The sequence below is a fragment of the Oryza glaberrima genome, chromosome 1 (assembly GCF_000147395.1).
Source record: "Oryza glaberrima chromosome 1, OglaRS2, whole genome shotgun sequence".
Lineage (NCBI taxonomy): Eukaryota > Viridiplantae > Streptophyta > Magnoliopsida > Poales > Poaceae > Oryza > Oryza glaberrima.
In genome coordinates this window covers 14,257,063-14,276,087 of record NC_068326.1, presented here as the reverse complement: position 1 = coordinate 14,276,087, position 19,025 = coordinate 14,257,063, and the positions used below count along the sequence as shown (strand labels likewise).

Genomic DNA, 19,025 nt, shown 5'->3' with positions numbered 1-19,025 from the left:
CACGTAGGACAAAACCACTCTGGATTGGGTAAAGGGGGTTAATTCGTCCGGTATTGAAAGTTCAGGGTAAGCAATGTCTGGTTTTTGGGTTTAGGAGGGTAATTCGGTCGATGGCGATAGTTCAAGGGGGTAATTCGTACTTTTTCCTTTAAAAAGTTAGTGCAAATATAAAAAAAGATAAGTCATACTTAAAGTACTTTTGATAATAAAGCAAGTCACAAACAAAACAAATAATAATTCCACAATGTTTTGAATAAGACCAATGGTCAAACGTTACGAACAAAAAGTCAAAACAACAAGTATTTTGAGATGGAGGGAGTAATATAAGTAAAGTTTAACTACCTTAATGCCCGTAATTTGCTATGTTATATAAATATATATTATTTGAAATGTGTTTTATTATGACCTTCATTTGATTTTATATATGGCTATCCATTGAGATTTTATTGATTTTAATACTAAGTTCAAGGGAAATTTTTAAAATTACAATGAAAATAGGTATGGCAACAGATTCGCTGTTACCATCACTATATTTTAAAGTAGTATGGACAGAAATGAGCTTCTCGTCTATGGATTTACTCATGTTATGAACAACACAATGACATCTGGCCACACGACGCCATATGCTGATCGATATGGAGAAGAGAGAGGGTGGGGTCGGGTGGGCACATGAGGTCATTTGTGCCTTGTGCATGGCACGATGAGCTCGGCTTGCCCTAGCCAGGGAACCATGAAGGCATGCTTGGAGCCTTGTGTTAGCGAAGTCATATCTTTGCGATAGGTTCCCATCTATCTCGCCCTTCCCCTTATTCGTCACTAGGAGTTTCTCATTCAATCCGCTGTCCTTGTAACCGGATTTGCACATGCCACCCAGGCCCGGCCCGCCACTGGATCTGCACTCATTGCTTCGGCCCCTTTACCAAAGCCGTCTCGATTTGTTTGCGCCAGCCCACGCCACCTTGGCCAGAACCACTACGGAGCACGGTGACGGCCGACAAATGAGAAGAGGGCAAGGGGGGAGGGTGGCGGTGTCCTCAAACGAGCTATTGCCATTGCTTGACCAATTTGCAAGGGAAACAAGTAGATCTAAGGCGTGGGGGTGACTGAGCTGAAGCTGAAATGGCCTCTGCAATCACTATTGGATCAGAAGCGAGGACTCAACCACTACTAAGGTCTCAACCACAAGCATGGCCTTCTTGACCTGTCTATGGTGTCCTTGGCACTATAAAGAGATAGTGAGTGAGAAATAAAAGGCAGCGATATCTACCAAAGTGGACAAGCGGTAGTAGCAAATTCAATAACAGCGGGGAGCTCATGGTCACCGTCAAGTGGAAATGGAGGTGGAGGGGAGACAACGGCAAGTTTGTGATCACCATGAAGAGGATGCATTTGTTGCTGTCGAGTGAGCTCAGTGGTGAGAGGAGAGGGGAACAGTCGCGTGGATAGTGGGGAGAGGAGAGAAAAAGAGATTTTATATTAGTTTGTATATTTTTAGCATGTTTCTACCCTATAAGTTCAATAAATGTTTTTACTCATTTATCATGTGACACATCCAACGATCGAGAATGATATGATGATTTACATCCGACGGCATCCGCCAATGCCGCCCGCACCCCGCCACCCCGGCGTCCACGCCCTGACGTCGCGCTCCCTGCCCTAATCCTCATCGCCGCCACCTTCCGCGTCCGTATGACTGCCTCGCCAATCTCCTCCGCGGCAGCCAACAAATATCCCTAGCTGTTCTGATCTACATCAGGTAGTACTCTGGAATGGTTGAGTGCTCAATTATTTGTTTCAGTATAGGACTGCTGTCAAGGGGGAACCTCGCCGTCATCACAGACTACGGTGCCGCCACCGATTATCTGGTCCCACATCACCGTGAACAGCTGCTTCGCACCCACACAACCTCCTTCCCTAAATTGAAGGTACACCCATTACGCTCTTTATCATGGTCAATTATGATAGGGGGCTTTGATCAGTCAGTAACCAGATTCATGGTCTATATTTCATTGCCACATCAAATTGCACAGGAATTAATCTGTTTTTTTTCTTTGCTATTTTACTGTCGTGACGACTTATAAGGAGAACAGCCCTATATTGCTATCAACGATGGCAATGCAGCTTAATGTAGAGTCTTTTTTTATGCATATGTGCATGTGGATTTACTATTCTGAAAGCTAATTGTGATTCTCACTTCTATATATGTATGATATCTCCTCGCTCGTTAGCTGTCTCTCATATAGAAGGGATAAGGAGATCGGCGAGCTGAAGCTGTATCACCTTCTCTCCAGTTGCATCGGCAGATAAAATAATAAGATCGATCGCCTGAAACTGTTGCGGACCACCTCCACACAGGTGGAAGCGTCGAGACCTCCACAGCCTCACTCCAAGCCCACCGTGTCCATTCTGTTGACGAAGCCAGTTATGCCTTCCGCCTAAACATGGCAAACATCAGATCTTTGCGTGAACAGGTAATCTGTTGTGATGTTTCTTTTTCTCTCAATTTGCATTGTGATGAGATGAATCCTTCTGTGCAGGCCAAATCTTGAACCTCTGGTTTCGTGGAATTCACAGCTCGACCACTCCATTCTCCCAACTCTGTTACTGAAGAACAACTGCAAACTGAGAGAGAAAAACACGTCGCCAACCCAGGAATCTGGGGACCATCACCTACGCCCCCCTCCAGTTCCAAGTCCACTATGGGACAACACAACCACCCACTTCCAGCACGCCCTGGTATGCAGGTACCCTCTCCGGCATCCTGCTTGATGAAATGCCAATCAGGAGGACCCCACACACATAGTGAGATCAATTTGCATAGATTTAATTATAGCCATTTGCTGTGTAGCATGAATTGGTATGTACTTATGCATTAATTCTGAAGTTCACTTGCAAGTTTTGGCAAAAGTGCTTTTAGTAACATGTATGTACAAGACTGAAAGATGAAATATAAATGTGGCTTGATTCAGAAGTTGCTTGAATTTCAGTTTGCTTCACCCAGAGAGACCACTTAACTTTTTTTGCGAAATTTGAGTGACTTGATTTAGGGTAATCTATTTATCACAAATATTATGCCACATGGATTCCACGTGCATACTTACTAGCTGTGCCTGGCAACCTTTATTGAAACGCTTAGCCTGCACGTATTTATACAACAATATCTATTTAGCTTACCAATTTCGTGAAAACATATTGTTCTTTAGCAGTAAATTGCCATAGTTCATTCGTGGTCCATGTGCATGCAGTCATGGTGTTGCCTTGGTTCTAAGTTTCTAACAGAGGGCCATGGAATGATCATGACCTTTTGAAGGTACGATTAAATTTGTAAGTGTACCCTTACTTTTATGCAATAGCCCCAACACTTCAAAAAATGCTCTATGGAGGTTTACTTGTGACAGTTCTAGAGATGAATGTTCTTTGGATGCTATTACGAAGGATTCTTTTGTAGCTCACACTCTGTTTAATTTATTTTTATAGCATCCACCTTTTGTGATGGTAGCAGGATGAAGAGCGGATTAGTGCAGGTGAGAGATGAGGATGACACAGTGGTGTTGGACAAGTCTATATCTCCGGATCTTGCTTGCGGTGGTCGATTGCATCAAGGGGAAACTTCATTGGAGGGTGTCAGCTGTCATGGATGCAAACGTGGTGACCCTTCTAATCCAACGGTTTGAGTGGCCACAATACTGGTTAATATTGATTTTGGTTCCTAACCATCTGACGGCTGACGAGCCGGCAAGTACGAGCAATGTTTTTAGGTGTCCATCTTTGTTACATGTTGCTATAATATTTCTGTGTGTTTAAGCACCATTGATCAGCGGCAAGAAGGTGTGTATCTCGTTGCTCCTTGTCTAGATGTGCATATCTAATCTCTGGTAGTTTCAACAGTCTGTGTTTTGAGCAATGGGGAGTCCATCCTTTTTTGGGAGGACAACTGGTTGGAGGGTTCCTCCATTCGCTGCATATCTCCGGCGGTTTGGGCGTCTGTCCCGACACGGCTTCGCCGTCACAGAACGGTCGCCAAGGCCCTTCAAGACTAGAGATGGATTAGAGACTGCACCGGGGCGCTGGGTTTGCAAGCTATTCTTCAATATCTTCAACTCTGGAGTCTCCTGAGGTCGTCGGTGCGGCTCTCTGACCACCCCGACTCTTTCATTTGGAAGTGGGAAGCATCGGGAGTCTACTCTTAACGTTCGGCATACCCGTGCACTCTTTCTAGGTAGGGTTCCTTTCCACTCCGAACCCATCTAGAAGACTCCCCTCCCCCTCGAGATGCCGGTTCTTTGCCTGGCTGGTCGCAATGAGGCGCTGTTGGACGGCGGACCGCTTGTGTTCTAGGGGTTTGCCTCACCCGGATGGATGTGTGCTCTGCGACCAACATGAAGAGACTATTGATCACATCTTGGTTGCCTGTCCGGAGTCTCATCAGCTTTGGTGGGTCTTCCTTTCTAGCATTGGTTTGCCATAGTTTCTCCCCTTGAATGAAGATTCCTTTTATCTCTGGGTCTGCAATTCCCGCCTTAAAGTGGGGAGGGCTAGCAGGCAGGGATTTGACAGAATAGCAACCCTTACTGCGTGGACAATCTGGAAGGAGAGGAACAATAGGGTGCTCAACTCTCAGCAAAGGCCCTGGTCAGAGATAGCCCGAGCTATGGTGGCAGAAGCGACTCTCTGGCTATTGGCACACGAGGTGCTACCGGTGCTAACCATTTAGGTCTTGTTCTAGGTCATTTCCTTTTGATGTCGCGAGAATAGGCTTAAGCTTTTTATTGTTCTCCTGTTTTCGCATCCCCCTCCTAATTTTCTTGTTTGGCTTTGCTTGTACATACTCTTTATTTCTCTTAATACAAATATGCGTGCCTTGTGTATTCCCAAACAAAAAAAAACTCTGGTAGTAATATATTTTTTGTCATATCCCTTGTACATTCTATAAGTTTGTTGAATTGTATTTTAGGATGGCAATCTGTGGATGATAAATCAAACCCGTGATATGAAGCTTTTAGTTTTTCCAGACTTTTTAGTACTACTATTTGCTAGATGATTCTGAGTATATACAATTGCTGATGGTTTTGATTAATTTTTAGACAATATGATAGTTTTGTACTTTTTCTTAAATATATTTCATATATGACATGGATCAAATGGACTGAATTTAGGAAATTTAATTTGATTAACATGAATTTAATAATTTATTAACACAAATTTTATAGTGCCGTAGCGTTAGCACGAGCAGATTACTAGTAGTGTAAAATTTTAAATCTTCTTGTAAAATTTAGAAGCACGAGGATTAAAATGAGAAGTGCCCAAAAGGGTAGGTTTTTTTAGAGGTGTTGCCTCAGCGCCTACCTGTTATTTGAGGCCATTGGATAGGAGTGGGCCTATATTGTTCATGCCCTCGTGCGCGTACACAATCATAGTTTCACATAGTAGAAATGGTGCTTAAGACTTTTAAACTTTCGTTCTTCACTGTCCAAATATATGCTAATTAAGGTTGGAAACTAGAAAACAATAGAAAAAATTCAACTACAAAATAAGTTCTACAATTTAAATTTCTAACTTGTAAAAGTCAAATTCTTGTTATGCCTTATATAGGCTAACGAGCATGCAATGAGTTTATACATACGGATCGTCATCTGAATTAAGAAACAACAGGGGCATTATTGACAGGGACCAATCAACCAATGTTACGAACGCGCACGTGATTGATGGATGGAGCTAACCGCGCGTGCCCGACACCGCTGGTTGTTGTTAGCTACAAACGTAACACATGCATGCACCGATCCATGGATGGAGCAAAGCGGCGGCAGCGCCGGAGTATAAATCTACCCGCGCTCTGCCTGCCTCGCCATCACCGGCCGCCGATCGAGTACGTGCGCACGCAGCTCATCTACTAGCCTACTTCGGGAGGGCGACATGACGGATGTGGAGCTGAGAGTGGAGGCCCTCAGCCTCAGCGGCGTCTCCGCCATCCCGCCGGAGTACGTCCGCCCGGAGGAGGAGCGCGCCGACCTCGGCGACGCCCTGGAGCTCGCCCGGGCCGCGTCCGACGACGACGCCACCGCCCGCATCCCCGTCGTCGACATCTCCGCGTTCGACAACGACGGCGACGGCAGGCACGCGTGCGTGGAGGCGGTGCGCGCGGCGGCCGAGGAGTGGGGCGTCATGCACATCGCCGGCCACGGCCTCCCGGGCGACGTCCTCGGCCGCCTGCGCGCCGCGGGCGAGGCGTTCTTCGCGCTGCCCATCGCGGAGAAGGAGGCGTACGCCAACGACCCGGCGGCGGGGCGGCTGCAGGGGTACGGCAGCAAGCTCGCCGCCAACGCCAGCGGGAAGAGGGAGTGGGAGGACTACCTGTTCCACCTCGTCCACCCGGACCACCTCGCCGACCACTCGCTCTGGCCGGCGAACCCGCCGGAGTACGTCCCCGTGTCGCGCGACTTCGGCGGCCGCGTCCGGACCCTCGCGTCCAAGCTGCTCGCCATCCTCTCCCTCGGCCTCGGCCTGCCGGAAGAGACGCTGGAACGCCGCCTGAGAGGACATGAGCTGGCCGGCGTCGACGACGACCTGCTCCTCCAGCTCAAGATCAACTACTACCCGAGGTGCCCGCGGCCTGACCTCGCCGTCGGCGTCGAGGCACACACCGACGTCAGCGCGCTCTCCTTCATCCTCCACAACGGCGTGCCGGGGCTGCAGGTGCACCACGCCGGGAGCTGGGTCACCGCGCGCCCCGAGCCGGGCACCATCGTCGTCCACGTCGGCGACGCCCTGGAGATCCTCACCAACGGCCGGTACACCAGCGTGCTCCACCGCGGCCTCGTCAGCCGCGACGCCGTGCGCCTCTCCTGGGTCGTCTTCTGCGAGCCGCCGCCTGAGTCCGTGCTGCTGCAGCCGGTGCCGGAGCTGCTCGCCGACGGCGCCGACAAGCCGCTCTTCGCGCCGCGCACATTCAAGCAGCACGTGCAACGCAAGCTGTTCAAGAAGCTCAAGGATCAGCAAGACAACAATGCCGCAGCTGCATCGAACGGAATGATAACTAAATAATTGCAATTAGTCGATCTATCGGCGAGACAACCCAATATTTTGAAAAATTGATGGACACACAAAAAAAAACTTTTTTATATAAGAATATGCATTTGGTTGATTCAACATGAAAAATATTTTCAAACCATTATATTTTTAATTGGTTATGAATAAACTATAAAAATAATTGCATTCGTCTGAATTTCAGATAAAGGAGAACAAATAATGTTCAACGGAAGCGAAAGCCGGGGAAATGTACGGATGTTATATCGAGAGCTTAACTTATGAGATGTCTTATATTTTGTTGTCTATGTATTGCAGTCGACTTGTACACCGAGTCTTTCCATCCCTATCAAGAGCTGGAGCTCAATATTATGATGGGATTTGCTATAAATGTGTCACCATATTTTTCATAAAAAATAATCACCATATATATTTATATTGTAAGTGTCTAAATTATATATATAATTTTAGTGTATTTACAATGCAAGTTCTTAAATTATGTAAAATTATATATATAATTTAGACACTTACAATATAAATATATATGTAAGCCCTTAAATTTAATATGTAATTACACTAGATTTAAACTATAATTATATTTGTTATATTTTACCTAAAAATCTGTCGCCATATTTTGAGATAGATCCTTGTTTTTCGTATTGTATATGTGTCTCGGCTAAATTTGCACGGACATACCTCTAATTTCACAGAGGCTAGCATGCACCTATGATTATAAGCGAGATACAATATCATCAGCTCATCACTTCTAAAATGTTAATAACCCACTCGAACTCTCGAAGTCAGCTAACATAATGAGCATATGTAGAAGGGCAAAACAAAAATTTGACATGAAACTTAGTCACACGAAAAGAATTAAGTGAAAACTCAAGGATATGGAAAACATATCCAGTATCGCAAAGGTATACACACTGTCTTAATCACAAGGACATAATTCATGTATACATAGTAATAAGCACCATCTCCATCCCAAAATATAATAACTTTTGATTGCATGAGATATATCTTAGCTAGCCCCTGTCCAGATTCACAGTATTAATTAGAATATATCTCATCCATCTAAAAATTGCTATATTTTAAAAAATGAAGAGAGTAGTCATTATGACAAACAATAGACAATACTGTACCAAGCATCCTGTGCAGAGGCCAATATAAACGCTCTCCATTACTCCCTCTATTTTAAAATATAAGACACCCACGCATTTCAAGATTTCACTTTCAAACATTTTGACCAACATTTAGTATAATATGAATTTAATTTTACTTGCTAAAAAATTTATCATTGAATTGACATTTGAATTTTCTTTCATATGGTTATATTTTGTTACTACAAACCTTATAATATATGAGAAATTATAGGATAATGATTAGTTTTGAAGACCGTATCAATTAGTATGGGAATGAGGGAGTATGATTCTCTTTTTTTAAGAAAAAGAAAACAGTAGCAAGCATCAGCACACGTATCAACCCTCGCCGCCGCTCATCATGGCGGCCACCTTCCTGACCGACGGCCTCGTCAGCAGGCGCTCCCACCACGCCGTCACGCGAGGGTACGCGCCGAACACCGGCACCGCGTACGGCATCTCCATGAAGTAGCGCGTGTACGGGAAGTGGCTCAGGTCGGCGAGGCTCACCTCGCCGCCGGCGAGGTACCCGCGCGTGGCCTCCAGCCGTGCCTCGTACACGGCGAGCGTCTCCCTCAGCCGCGCGATGCTCTCGGCGATGACCCGCTCGTCGGGCTTCCCGCCCAGCGCCGGGACGACGCGCCGCTGGACGAACACGGCGTGCACCGAGGGCTCGTACCGGAGCGCCTCCACGTCCAGCCACGCGTCCACCACCGCCGACTCGGAGGGGTCGCCTTCCCGCAGCAGGTTGGCCTCGTCCGTCGCCCTGTGCTTCCGCAGTATGTACCGGCAAATCGCACGGGACTCTTTGAACACAAAGATTGAATAATTTTATTTTGAGGCGAATTCGTGAGAAACTGAGAATGCTTTTTGCTCGATAGTTCAAATGTGTATATTACTCACCGAAGAGCATCAGGTCTCCATCCTGGAACGCCGGAACTTGCCCAAACGGCTGATGAAACACCAGCGACAAAATCAAGTTGCAACTCGGCAATAATTTGTCTCTTTTAATGAATTAGTCGAAAGCAAGAAAGAAATGAATCCTTGTCTCTGCGCACACATACGTTTCTGGCTAGGTGGTCGGGGCCCTTGTGCTCCCTGTCACCGAAGTCGACGTCGACGATCTCGTAGTCGGCGCCGACCTCCTCCAGGCAGAGCAGCACCCGCGCCACGTTCGTGAACGGCGCCGAGCCGAACACCTTCACCGGCGACATGTGCTTCGCTACTCTGCTTTCTGTGGAAAGCCTGGTCGGAAACGGGGAAAGGATAATAGTAGGATTCTTACATATGTGTGCACAGTGCAGAGTTAATTTGTTGATGGTGGCAGATTAAAGAGAGCGAGGGAAGCCTGGAGAAGAACGAGTCCAACACGTACATAGACTAGTACACGGTCTTCGGGTGGTAGACTTTACAGTCAAGTAAGACGTGTCGTGGCGAATAAGGACTGGAGAGGGAGGAGCTGTTAATCATACTGGTTTCATTGCTGTTGAGTACGGTAAATGCACAATGCTAGTTCTAAATTCGAAGTTCTGAATTTGAAGTTGTGAATCACAGGTTCGAAATTTTGTTTCGAAATCATTGAAATCAGAAGCTAAGCTCTGATTCAGTACATAATCTAGTTAATGAACAACTCCTCAATTTAAGCTAAACCTACTGAAATTTAAGTGCCTGAATTTAAGTTGTCATGTTTTAAATTTTGCTCTATTACTGAAACTGCAGCGACTGAAGTTGTAGTGACTGTAGGAGTATTCTAGTTAAAGATTTGGGATTGAGATCCCCTGACATAACTTCCTACTGATTTGGTGGTTGACATGTGGGCCCGAGAGTGGTGGAGCTCACATGTCAATCACAGTGAACAGTAACATCAGAGGATCCTCTTCCCAAGATCTGATGTTGCTGTCCATCTCAATTCTAGCAATGTCCTGAAATCCTAAATACCTTCTAAAAACTGAAGTTCTGAATTTATTTTTGAAATTCAAGTGCAAATGATTTCTGAAATTCAAGTACTGAAACTGAGTTGTGATTTAAGTTCTGAAATCAGTCCTAGTATATTAACAAAACCAATTTTCGAGCGTTAGTTCTGAAACATGAAAATGAACTGAAGAGATCAAATCTGAATTTGTACTAGTGCTTGTTCTGAAATCTGAAAATATATTTGTTCTTGTTCTGAAATCTAAAATCTTAAGTTGTACTTGTATTTGTCCTGAATTTTAACTTCAGTTCTGAAATCTGAAAATGCAGTAGTTCTTGTTCAGAATTATTAAATCAGAAGTTGTACTTGTTTGTTCTGAAAATGTTTCCCCCAAAATAACTGGATATTTTTACAAGTACATGAATGAATTAACTTTCTTTTTGTTATATAGAAGCGTCAGATCAGGATGGGGCTGGAGCTATGGTACATAGAGGTGGGATTGATACCGGTGGTAAGCCCTCTATTTGTCTGATTGCTACAGTTCATAGAGCAAAACTAAAACTCTAGTTCATGAGTAGTAGTAATTTTCAGGAATACTCAAGTTCAAGTTGTCAAGTTATGAATTTTTTTTTCTGATTTAATTAGTTTTGAGACATGGAATTTAAGTCCAATTCAGTACCTGGACCTAAAATCCTGTTTTTGCTCAAGTTTTGATTTTACTCTAGTACTGACTTTATAGTGAATATGTACTGAACTTTGCATGTAAAATTTATGATTTGTCTAATTCAGGTTCAAACGGGAGAAAGTAACCAGATGACTTAAATATCACAATTAATTTAGAGTTGTTGGCGAAGACCAATCCACCGGTGTTGCATAGTAGTCTAGGAAAGTTGCAGATAAATTTGATGTGCCTCTCAAAGTTGTGGAGACAGTGGCGCAATGTTCAGGAATAATTATGTGATGATATATGATGAAGCACAAACATGTGGCCTTTTTAGGGCTACTAGTGAGCGTGCACATGCAAGCACGTCGATATATATACTAAGCGAAGTATATTGGAGAACAACACATCCATTGTTGATGCACAGCTATATATATTAATACATTGTAGCTCACATGCACCGATAAAAATAAAAGTATTGTAAGCGTTGCTTTGATAATTCATCAAATAAACGTAAATTGGTATTTTATTACATTATAACGAAATGCAAAATGTGTTTTTCTAAATTGGAAATTCTACAAAATTTGTTGCCTAAAATCCAAAACTTTCTGAACCTAGACATCCATGATCCCCAAATTTATGAATCTGAACCATGGTGTCCATGTTGTTGATAGCTATAGGTTGGCGCCTCCTTTCGATTTGACATTCAATATTCCGATGAACACAACCATGCCAACTGCAATACAGAACTGGGACTTTACAGAAAATGCTAAAAAGGAAAGTATATATATACAGTAAAATAAGTTTGCAGTTTTGGGATTGTTCTACCTACTTGGCTACTTCTCTCTTGGAACTGGTCAGATGAGAAGCACTTATGCTTGTTTCCATAGAGTTGCTAAACTCATCAGAAACAATCCGTAAGCTTGCTTAAGAAATTTTTGTAGCTCGAACTTTTCCATGAAACATTAGAAGTAACTATCTGTATCACCAGTGGAAAAGAACAATCCATGAATGGATTATGCTGCTCATTTGATACAAAGGACAACTGAGACATGTTAAGAGAACAATTCGTCAAGCTATTTATTCAGCTCAATTTGGGAAGCACAGTGGAATATCCAAGTATTAAATCCAATAAAGCAAACATCTGTTTGGTGCCATCTTATTTTTTAATGCTTCAAGCTGCTACACCTAGCGTTCAGGTTTATTGTGTAAACAAAGCAACGGAGTTGTATATCTCGATAAAAATTTGCCAAAACCAGATTACAGCACTTGTGCACGACTCACCTTTTTTTTCCTAAAAGCGAGATTTTTATTTACTATTCACCGTGTTTCAGTTGCAGCCTTGCTTCCTTTTGCTCAAGACACATTGCGGCTGTCAGGATTAAGCTGGAAATTTCATCCCAATCTTTGATATAAAAGGAATGCATGCAATAATTCTCTATTTGCACTTTTGAAATTTAATGGATGCAAGGTTAGGCACACATAACAAGAGGAAAATGCACCCAGCAGCTGCTAGGAAACTCAGCAAATTTCTTTGTTCAGAGATCATAGTACTACTATGCAGTTTCAGTTATTAATTTCCTTTTTTCCCTTTTTAGATAAAAATCCATTAAACTTCTATAAGTGGTGTTTAGCTGTGATCAATGGTATTAGCTGTGAAAGTAATCAAATCATCAATCTGAGGAACTTACATCTGACAGCAATTCAAAAATTTCCAAGACCCTAGTCAATAAATACTCTATATACAGAATTAGGTGCATATGATATACTCCCTCGATAATGGCAAGATGGAATTAAGGTGCTCGCCATAAATTAAATGGTGAGGCTGCATTAGACAAAGCAAGCAATCCAATTAATCCTTACTTATATGAATGCTGCATATATAAGCATGAACATATGCATAGCCTGCCAAGACATTATGCTGAATAGCATGACAAGATAGGTACTCAAATTGGCATTGCAGTGCATAGAAACAAAGAAGAATAAATTGGAATAACTGATTAAATTAATTTGTGTTCCCCATATGTAAATTGGCCAGACTTACCCATCAAGCCTAGGTGCATGTGCCTGAGTGTCGATTCCTAAGTGGCATACCTTTTAAATTGCATCTATAAATACCCACAATTCTACATCATAGTGGATACATAGTTGCACTCAAATTATAACTATATGAACCACCATTAGCTGATTGGTTCACCTTGACAATGGAACATTAACCTATCAATCTACAGTAAAAGTGTAAGTGAGTGCAGCCTGGAGGAATGTATGCCATGTCAAGGGCATAAAACTGATATTGCATATTAGCTGACAAGGCCGGGCAGGGCATATCGCTGAAGGATATCCAATAAAAAAATAGAATTAAACATCTTTGCCATCTGTAATAATATGCAATTACGAAATATCTCAAGATATACACAGGTGACCTAAATATATATAAATCTGAAGACATACACAGTAACATAAACATAGATAATTCCGAAGACATACACAGGTGACATGAATCTATATAATCCGAAGATGTAAACAGTTGATCAGAAGATTGACACAATATCACTTAAATTGAAGATGACGGCATATATGTTATTTAACTTACATAATCTTAGTTTTTAGCCCAATGCTTGAAGTCAACTTGATCATTTAATAAGAGTTGTGACTGCATAAAACTATTTGACAACAGCAGACCATGCAAACAGCTTTAACATGATCTATTATTCATGAATGTCATTATTAGCCAACAGCAGGTTGTATAAGGTCCAAAACAAAAGGGAAAGAGATCCAGAGAAATTGTTTCAGTACAGAGAGCCAGGAGGATTAACCTGTAGCATTATCACAGCAACATGGCACGGACCACTCCAAGCTGATCAGAAACTATTGACTGAACAAAAAAAAATGTAAACGATCATGTCATCAATCAGTTGGGCAGATATCAATGTACAAGTCGGTGGAGGAGTCACACGATAGGCACAAGCATCAGAAAATGAAAAAAACACTATTTTGTGAACAAAGTTCACTGGAGCAATCGGAATAAAAGCTGGTGATCAATCAGCTAATGTCGTGATAAAGAGGGAGGGAGAGGGAGGGAGGAGAGGATCAGTACCTGCATCACTGGAAGTTGGTTGACTTATCGCCGGTAAGCAAAAGGGGGTTGATTATAGAGCTTGCCTGTAGGGCTTAGGTCCTCCCGACCGTAGCTGCCGCCAGGGCTCCCTTGAGCTGGGATCCCATCCCATCTCTCCTGTATTGGATTGTTGCCTCCCTGTGCCTGGCAAGACAATGAGGACATGGAGTTGACATCCAGTTCAATCATCAATGGATTGAACAATACAGGATAGTATTGTTGGCAGGTCATCTATGCACACAACTTTAATTAAGAATATATATTGCACTTAACAATTAACATTCCATTGGAGAAAAAAAATCTGGTAATGTTTTCACTCAAAATCTTTAATGTATAACTTTCATCATTTTCACTTTAATCTGGAATTATAATCTAACCTAAAACTGCTAAAATCCAAACCTGATAATTTATGAGACTAATGGTTCTTGTCTTCAAGAGATGCTAACGACATTTGAGTTTGTGAGATTGCAAACATCACTAAACAATTCAATTATGAACCCTATCCCCTTAGAATGCAATTGAAGGACCTCTGCACTCTTTGATCCAGAGAATAGAGGGATACATATGTAATATGCGTCTCCCTGCACCGCAGAAAGGGGAAAACACACTAATAATTGTGCCATACTTGACAGTTAATGGGCAAGACACAAAATGTGCCATTTTCAAGGTGACTTCCAGCTGATGTTAGCTCCATCACATCAACTCCAATAAGTAAAAAAGTGCAAAATATCTTCAAGCCTATCATTGGAATTAAATCTAAAAATATGTTCCATAAAAGAACTTAATACTTACGAGGTAACGAAATAGTGTAGTAAGATTTGCCAACCTAGATCAATGGGGATCCACTTGAATATGGGAAGGGCGAGTGCTTTGGTTAACGACATTGTGGAACCTATAGGCTATGTATAATTTTAGTGTGGGACCCCCGGACCAAATCACATTGGACCCCTGATCCAACCCAATCAAATAGGCAAAGCAAGCAACCAGAATGCAAGACGCCTGATGGCCGAATGCTAATTAATGCCAGATGCCTGACGGCCAAACACTAATTGCAATCTGCATCCCACAACTTAATTTATTAAACTGATGAATTGCTTTCAGATTAATTAGGGGCATTGGGCATTTTGTTTATTCAATTATGTGCACTGCCACAACTGATGCTTATCGTTTACACTATAATCGGTAATCGGCAGTCAGCCAAGTCCTTAGGTAATTAACTGATAATTGCTTTGTAGAATAAATTTGTGTGATCGGCAGTCCACCATGTTTTTAGACATTTCCTGAGGAAGCATGACTGATATGATACTTGTGAGATGCTTAGCAAGCAGAATTCATAGCAAGTAAAATTATCTCCTAAACAAGAGCAAATAACATAGCGAGACGAGAGAACCAATTGACTAAACATTTGGGGCCCCGTATCATAAGCAACCCTGCCCAAACCCTAGGTAAACAATTTTATGACCCCAAAATAATAAAAGCACAAAATCTTTATTGTTTGAGGATTTAGGAAGAGAGGACATCACCTTAACCTGGAGTCTGTACTGCGTAGTGCCGTAACCCACCACAGCTCCCCGGCGGGCGCACGCGAGGAGGAGCCGGCCGACGGCGAGCCCAGAACTCCAGAGGCCACGCGCGAGGAGGCGGCGGCGGTGGTGGAGAAGGCGCCAGCCGACGGCGAACCTGCTCACTGGCGGCCGCGAGGAGGCGGCAACGGCGGGGTAGGGCGAGCGTCGGGCACGCGCGAGGAGGTGGCGGGGCAGGGGGCGCGGCTGCGGCGGGTGCGCGCTCGGAGTTGGCGGCGGCGCCTGGCGGTCCGGCGGGCGCGTGCGAGGAGGCGGCGAGCGGCTCCGGGAGGCGGCGACGGGCTAGCGCACGGGAGAGAAGTTTTTTTTTTTTTTCTTTTCCGCTTCTTTCTCGTGATCGATCGCTGTATCGCTATAACCGCTGCTAATCGAACGTGGGGATGGCTAATTGCAGAGGTTGATCCAACTTTTGATATAAGCCGTTGGATGAATAGATCTAAAGGTCAGGAAAGATAGGTGTGTGATAAACTTTGCTTTTTATATTAGTATAGATAACTATTATATATAACCATGAACAGAGTCTGAAATAGAGCATTGGAGTAGCCTAAACCCCCATCTAGACCGAGCATTTGGTTGAGATGCATTACAGAACAATGTCAATAATAAAATTCCTCGCAAAAAAATATCAATAATAAAATAACAAATACTGGAAAATGAAGCAACATTTTTGTAAACCAGAATCTAGAACCTAATTTTATGAGATGTAACCTTCATTTAGAGTTTTAGACTAATCTGATCCACGTACTGACGTACATCCAATGAACCAAACCGACCATAAAAAGTGGATGGTATCCTCAATTCCCCATCCTCCTGCTTGATTATCCGACCTGACGGGCTATAGCGTGGATTGTATCACCATCCTCCAGCTTGAGATCATCCGGAGTTTGCGAGTCCTGAACACGACGGCCCTCGTAAATTAAAACACACCCATGCCTGTACATACTTGCAGGCTCCCTGCTTAAGCACAGGTCCATCAAACCCTGCAGCTTGTCAGTCCTTCGCAGGGTGTATGTGCGCTTGGCCTTCACCATGGTTAACAAATCGATGGTCACGAACCTGCTCGGTTTGCTCGCCGGAACGAGGCGGAGCTGATCGCCGTCCTCCATCTCGTAATCCGCGGGCGTCTCCTCGCCGCCGACCTGCCTGCCACCGTACGTGACCGCCCACTCGCCGTTCTGATCATCAGTTGGCACCATGGCGAAGTAGTAATCGATCAGGCGCTGCAACTCGTCGGTCCTGCGCATGGGGCGGGTGACGACGACGCCGCTGCGGCCGCCATCGTCGGTGCTGCCCTTGATCGTGAGGGTGACGAAGGTGCTCGGCTTGCTGAACGGATGGAAGGTGATCTCATCGCCGTCGTTCATGTCGCATTTCTCCGGCGTCTGATAGAAACTGATCTCCCTGCCGTTGTACATGAAAACACCTTCCCTGGGCGCTGTCGACGGCAACATGTCAAAGTAGAGACGGAACAGGGTGCAGATGACGTCCAACCTACGCATGGTGTGTGTGACCCGGCGGCCTTTGTTGTCCTTCACGGTGAGGGTGACGGGCATGGTCCTAGTTCCGTCGGGGAAGAAGCTGACCTCGTCGCCGTCCTCCATGTCGTAGTCCGCCGGCGTCTGGTTGCCGGTCACACAACGGCCGTAGTGCATGAAGACGCCACCACCGGCGGCGGCGGCGACGGCGGCGCCCTTGCCCTTGTCGGTCGGCGTCACCATGTCGAGGTAGAAACCGATGAGGACGCGCAGCTTGTCCGTCCTGCGCATCGTGCAGGTGATCCTGACACCTTCGTTGTCCTTGACCCTTAGGGTGATGAGCGTGCTTGCCTCGACCTCTGCCGGCGGCGTGCTGCCCACCTCCTCTCCGGCCGAAGACATGGCTGATCGAGATCTCTTCGACATGGCTGATCTAGAACACAGAAGCCGATCGAGATGGAGTATTTGCCTGGATTGGTTGAGTTTTGAGAAAACTTTGAGGATTATGTAGAATCACCATCCGGTACGGTATAATTTGTTTCTATAGATTTGTGCGCGCGTGCATGGCGGAACGTGCACGCATATGCGGGCTACCGCCAAGCGCGCGTGGAGCAGTTTGCTGCATGCGCTGCTCTATCTTCTCCTATATTTTCTCCAGTGACGACGCCAGGGTACGAACGTGCACACCAGTGAAATTGGAGTTGTGCGTTCTGAATTCGTGTTTTTGAATTTGAGAATACGAAGTTAGTTCGAGATATGGTTGGACTAGAGCGAACTACTGGCAAAATGACATGTCAGAACTATCATCTCCGATGAGCAACCTGACTGTATAGTATAGGGAGAGGAGAAGATACTACAAATATTGGACACGCTATATTAAGTCTTAGGAGCCGGTATATATAAGAGTACACGGGAAGGATATAAGGAAGGATTACAGATAAGAAAAAGAATCCATAAAAATCAATCATTCCTAATACATCTTTAACTACCATATACTTTTATCACTAACATGTACTTGCTACTATGACATGCACCTTTCGGTTGCCGCATGATAAGCATGCATGGCAATTGATCAATCATGCTTAAATTAATGAGGTCCCCCCTTCACAAACAAAAGCAAATAAATACTTGCGTTTTCACTGGGCTGGGTTGTCCAGCATGCCAAGAATTATACCGTCCAGTATTTATTGTGACCTTCATATGGTTTCGGGTGAGTGCAATCCATACACGCATAATAGCCACTTAAGTCTCAATGCGCCCCATGATCATAATCAAACACCGTTCAATATAATTTACATTGTATCGAATATTAAGCACAAAGGATATTGCTGGGACTCACGCGTGCCAATCAACTTCTGCATGGCATGTGCCCTTCAAATCACTCAAAGGTGGCAACCAGATGTATTATACATTCAGTAAACTTGACTCAAAAGGCATGAGCTCTACAACACCTCAATTCAATACCATACTCATGTCTAGCAAGTTCTATAGTCATAGTGTTGATGTAAAAACACGAGGCCTGGGAGATCTGCTTAACTCCAGTGCAGGTCCAAAACTTGCCTTTGGCTGTATGAGCGTGCCAGTTGATTTGATCCTGCAATCAACAAGAAACGAAGACAAAGAAACCGTGGTTAAATCCATAAACGATAGCCGATCAGCTAGGTGCCGATGACATATCATTTATCTTTGAGCCGATGTCATATTTGCATCGATCGGCAGTTATTAACAAGTAAGAAAGAACTAAATCTACTCGATCGGCTGTAGATATTAACAATATATAATCCTTACGTTGATATATACTTAAATCAAGTGATTGGGATAGATCGGTCGTCATGCCGAGACAGTATAAATCACTTAGATCGAAATAAATATTAACATTGAGAGTATATATGTTCATAGCATAGCCGATCAGATAGATCTAGCTTGTATCGGCTAATACTCCGATACCACTCTATATTAAGATGTTAAAGCAAATAGAATATACCAAATAGAAGCCTAATCTACTTAAATGCAACAAGATCTAAATATAAAGAGCAGATTTAACATGTCAACTAAGCACATAAGACAAATATAGTCAAATTAGGTAAGATCGGCTGAAACCCCGATGCTAC

The 19,025-nt window shown here is 44.0% G+C and overlaps 3 protein-coding genes and 2 long non-coding RNA genes across 11 annotated transcripts; 2 read left to right on the top strand and 3 right to left on the bottom strand.

Moving 5' to 3' along the window:
• The first annotated feature begins 2,249 nt into the window (after positions 1-2,249).
• On the top strand, positions 2,250-3,817 carry LOC127760731 (uncharacterized). Its single transcript, XR_008015128.1, has 3 exons — positions 2,250-2,471; positions 2,538-2,744; positions 3,503-3,817. It is a non-coding gene; the product is annotated as an uncharacterized LOC127760731 (long non-coding RNA).
• Positions 3,818-5,862: 2,045 nt separating this feature from the next.
• On the top strand, positions 5,863-7,443 carry LOC127771278 (leucoanthocyanidin dioxygenase 1). The gene has a single exon (XM_052297156.1). The coding sequence runs from the start codon at positions 5,914-5,916 to the stop codon at positions 7,039-7,041; it is 1,128 nt and encodes a 375-aa protein (XP_052153116.1). The 5' UTR covers positions 5,863-5,913; the 3' UTR covers positions 7,042-7,443.
• Positions 7,444-7,908: 465 nt separating this feature from the next.
• LOC127759938 (probable glutathione S-transferase GSTF1) lies at positions 7,909-9,442 on the bottom strand. The gene is made up of 3 exons (XM_052284151.1): positions 9,230-9,442; positions 9,069-9,117; positions 7,909-8,971 (listed from the first exon to the last, which is right to left on the bottom strand). The coding sequence occupies exons 1-3, from the start codon at positions 9,377-9,379 to the stop codon at positions 8,505-8,507; spliced, it is 666 nt and encodes a 221-aa protein (XP_052140111.1). The 5' UTR covers positions 9,380-9,442; the 3' UTR covers positions 7,909-8,504.
• A 1,766-nt stretch (positions 9,443-11,208) lies between these two features.
• On the bottom strand, positions 11,209-15,786 carry LOC127760790 (uncharacterized). 6 transcript variants are annotated; one of them, XR_008015141.1, is made up of 4 exons: positions 15,380-15,786; positions 13,836-14,000; positions 11,567-13,613; positions 11,209-11,474 (listed from the first exon to the last, which is right to left on the bottom strand). It is a non-coding gene; the product is annotated as an uncharacterized LOC127760790 (long non-coding RNA). The 6 variants fall into 6 exon arrangements; XR_008015140.1 differs by having other exon boundaries at positions 11,209-11,493; positions 11,571-13,613; XR_008015142.1 differs by having other exon boundaries at positions 11,209-11,487; positions 11,571-13,613.
• Positions 15,787-15,967: 181 nt separating this feature from the next.
• LOC127760156 (uncharacterized) lies at positions 15,968-17,401 on the bottom strand. 2 transcript variants are annotated; one of them, XM_052284373.1, is made up of 2 exons: positions 16,496-17,401; positions 15,968-16,393 (listed from the first exon to the last, which is right to left on the bottom strand). In XM_052284373.1, exons 1-2 carry the CDS (start codon positions 17,338-17,340, stop codon positions 16,258-16,260), a joined length of 981 nt encoding a protein of 326 aa, XP_052140333.1. In that variant the 5' UTR covers positions 17,341-17,401; the 3' UTR covers positions 15,968-16,257. The 2 variants fall into 2 exon arrangements, with proteins under 2 accessions (XP_052140333.1, XP_052140334.1); XM_052284374.1 differs by having other exon boundaries at positions 15,968-16,332.
• Between the last annotated feature and the right edge of the window lie 1,624 nt (positions 17,402-19,025).

What these genes read in the sequence shown, in the direction of transcription:
- LOC127771278 (XM_052297156.1), top strand. Translation starts at nt 5,914, where the DNA reads ATGACGGATGTGGAGCTGAGAGTGGAGGCCCTCAGCCTCAGCGGCGTC.
- LOC127759938 (XM_052284151.1), bottom strand. Translation starts at nt 9,379, where the DNA reads ATGTCGCCGGTGAAGGTGTTCGGCTCGGCGCCGTTCACGAACGTGGCG. An exon ending in CCGACCACCTAGCCAGAAAC is followed by an intron (nt 9,118 to 9,229) that starts GTATGTGTGCGC and finishes GTGTTTCATCAG; the next exon opens with CCGTTTGGGCAAGTTCCGGC. An exon ending in TGGAGACCTGATGCTCTTCG is followed by an intron (nt 8,972 to 9,068) that starts GTGAGTAATATA and finishes TTGTGTTCAAAG; the next exon opens with AGTCCCGTGCGATTTGCCGG.
- LOC127760156 (XM_052284373.1), bottom strand. Translation starts at nt 17,340, where the DNA reads ATGTCGAAGAGATCTCGATCAGCCATGTCTTCGGCCGGAGAGGAGGTG. An exon ending in CCGGCGAGCAAACCGAGCAG is followed by an intron (nt 16,394 to 16,495) that starts GTTCGTGACCAT and finishes GTGCTTAAGCAG; the next exon opens with GGAGCCTGCAAGTATGTACA.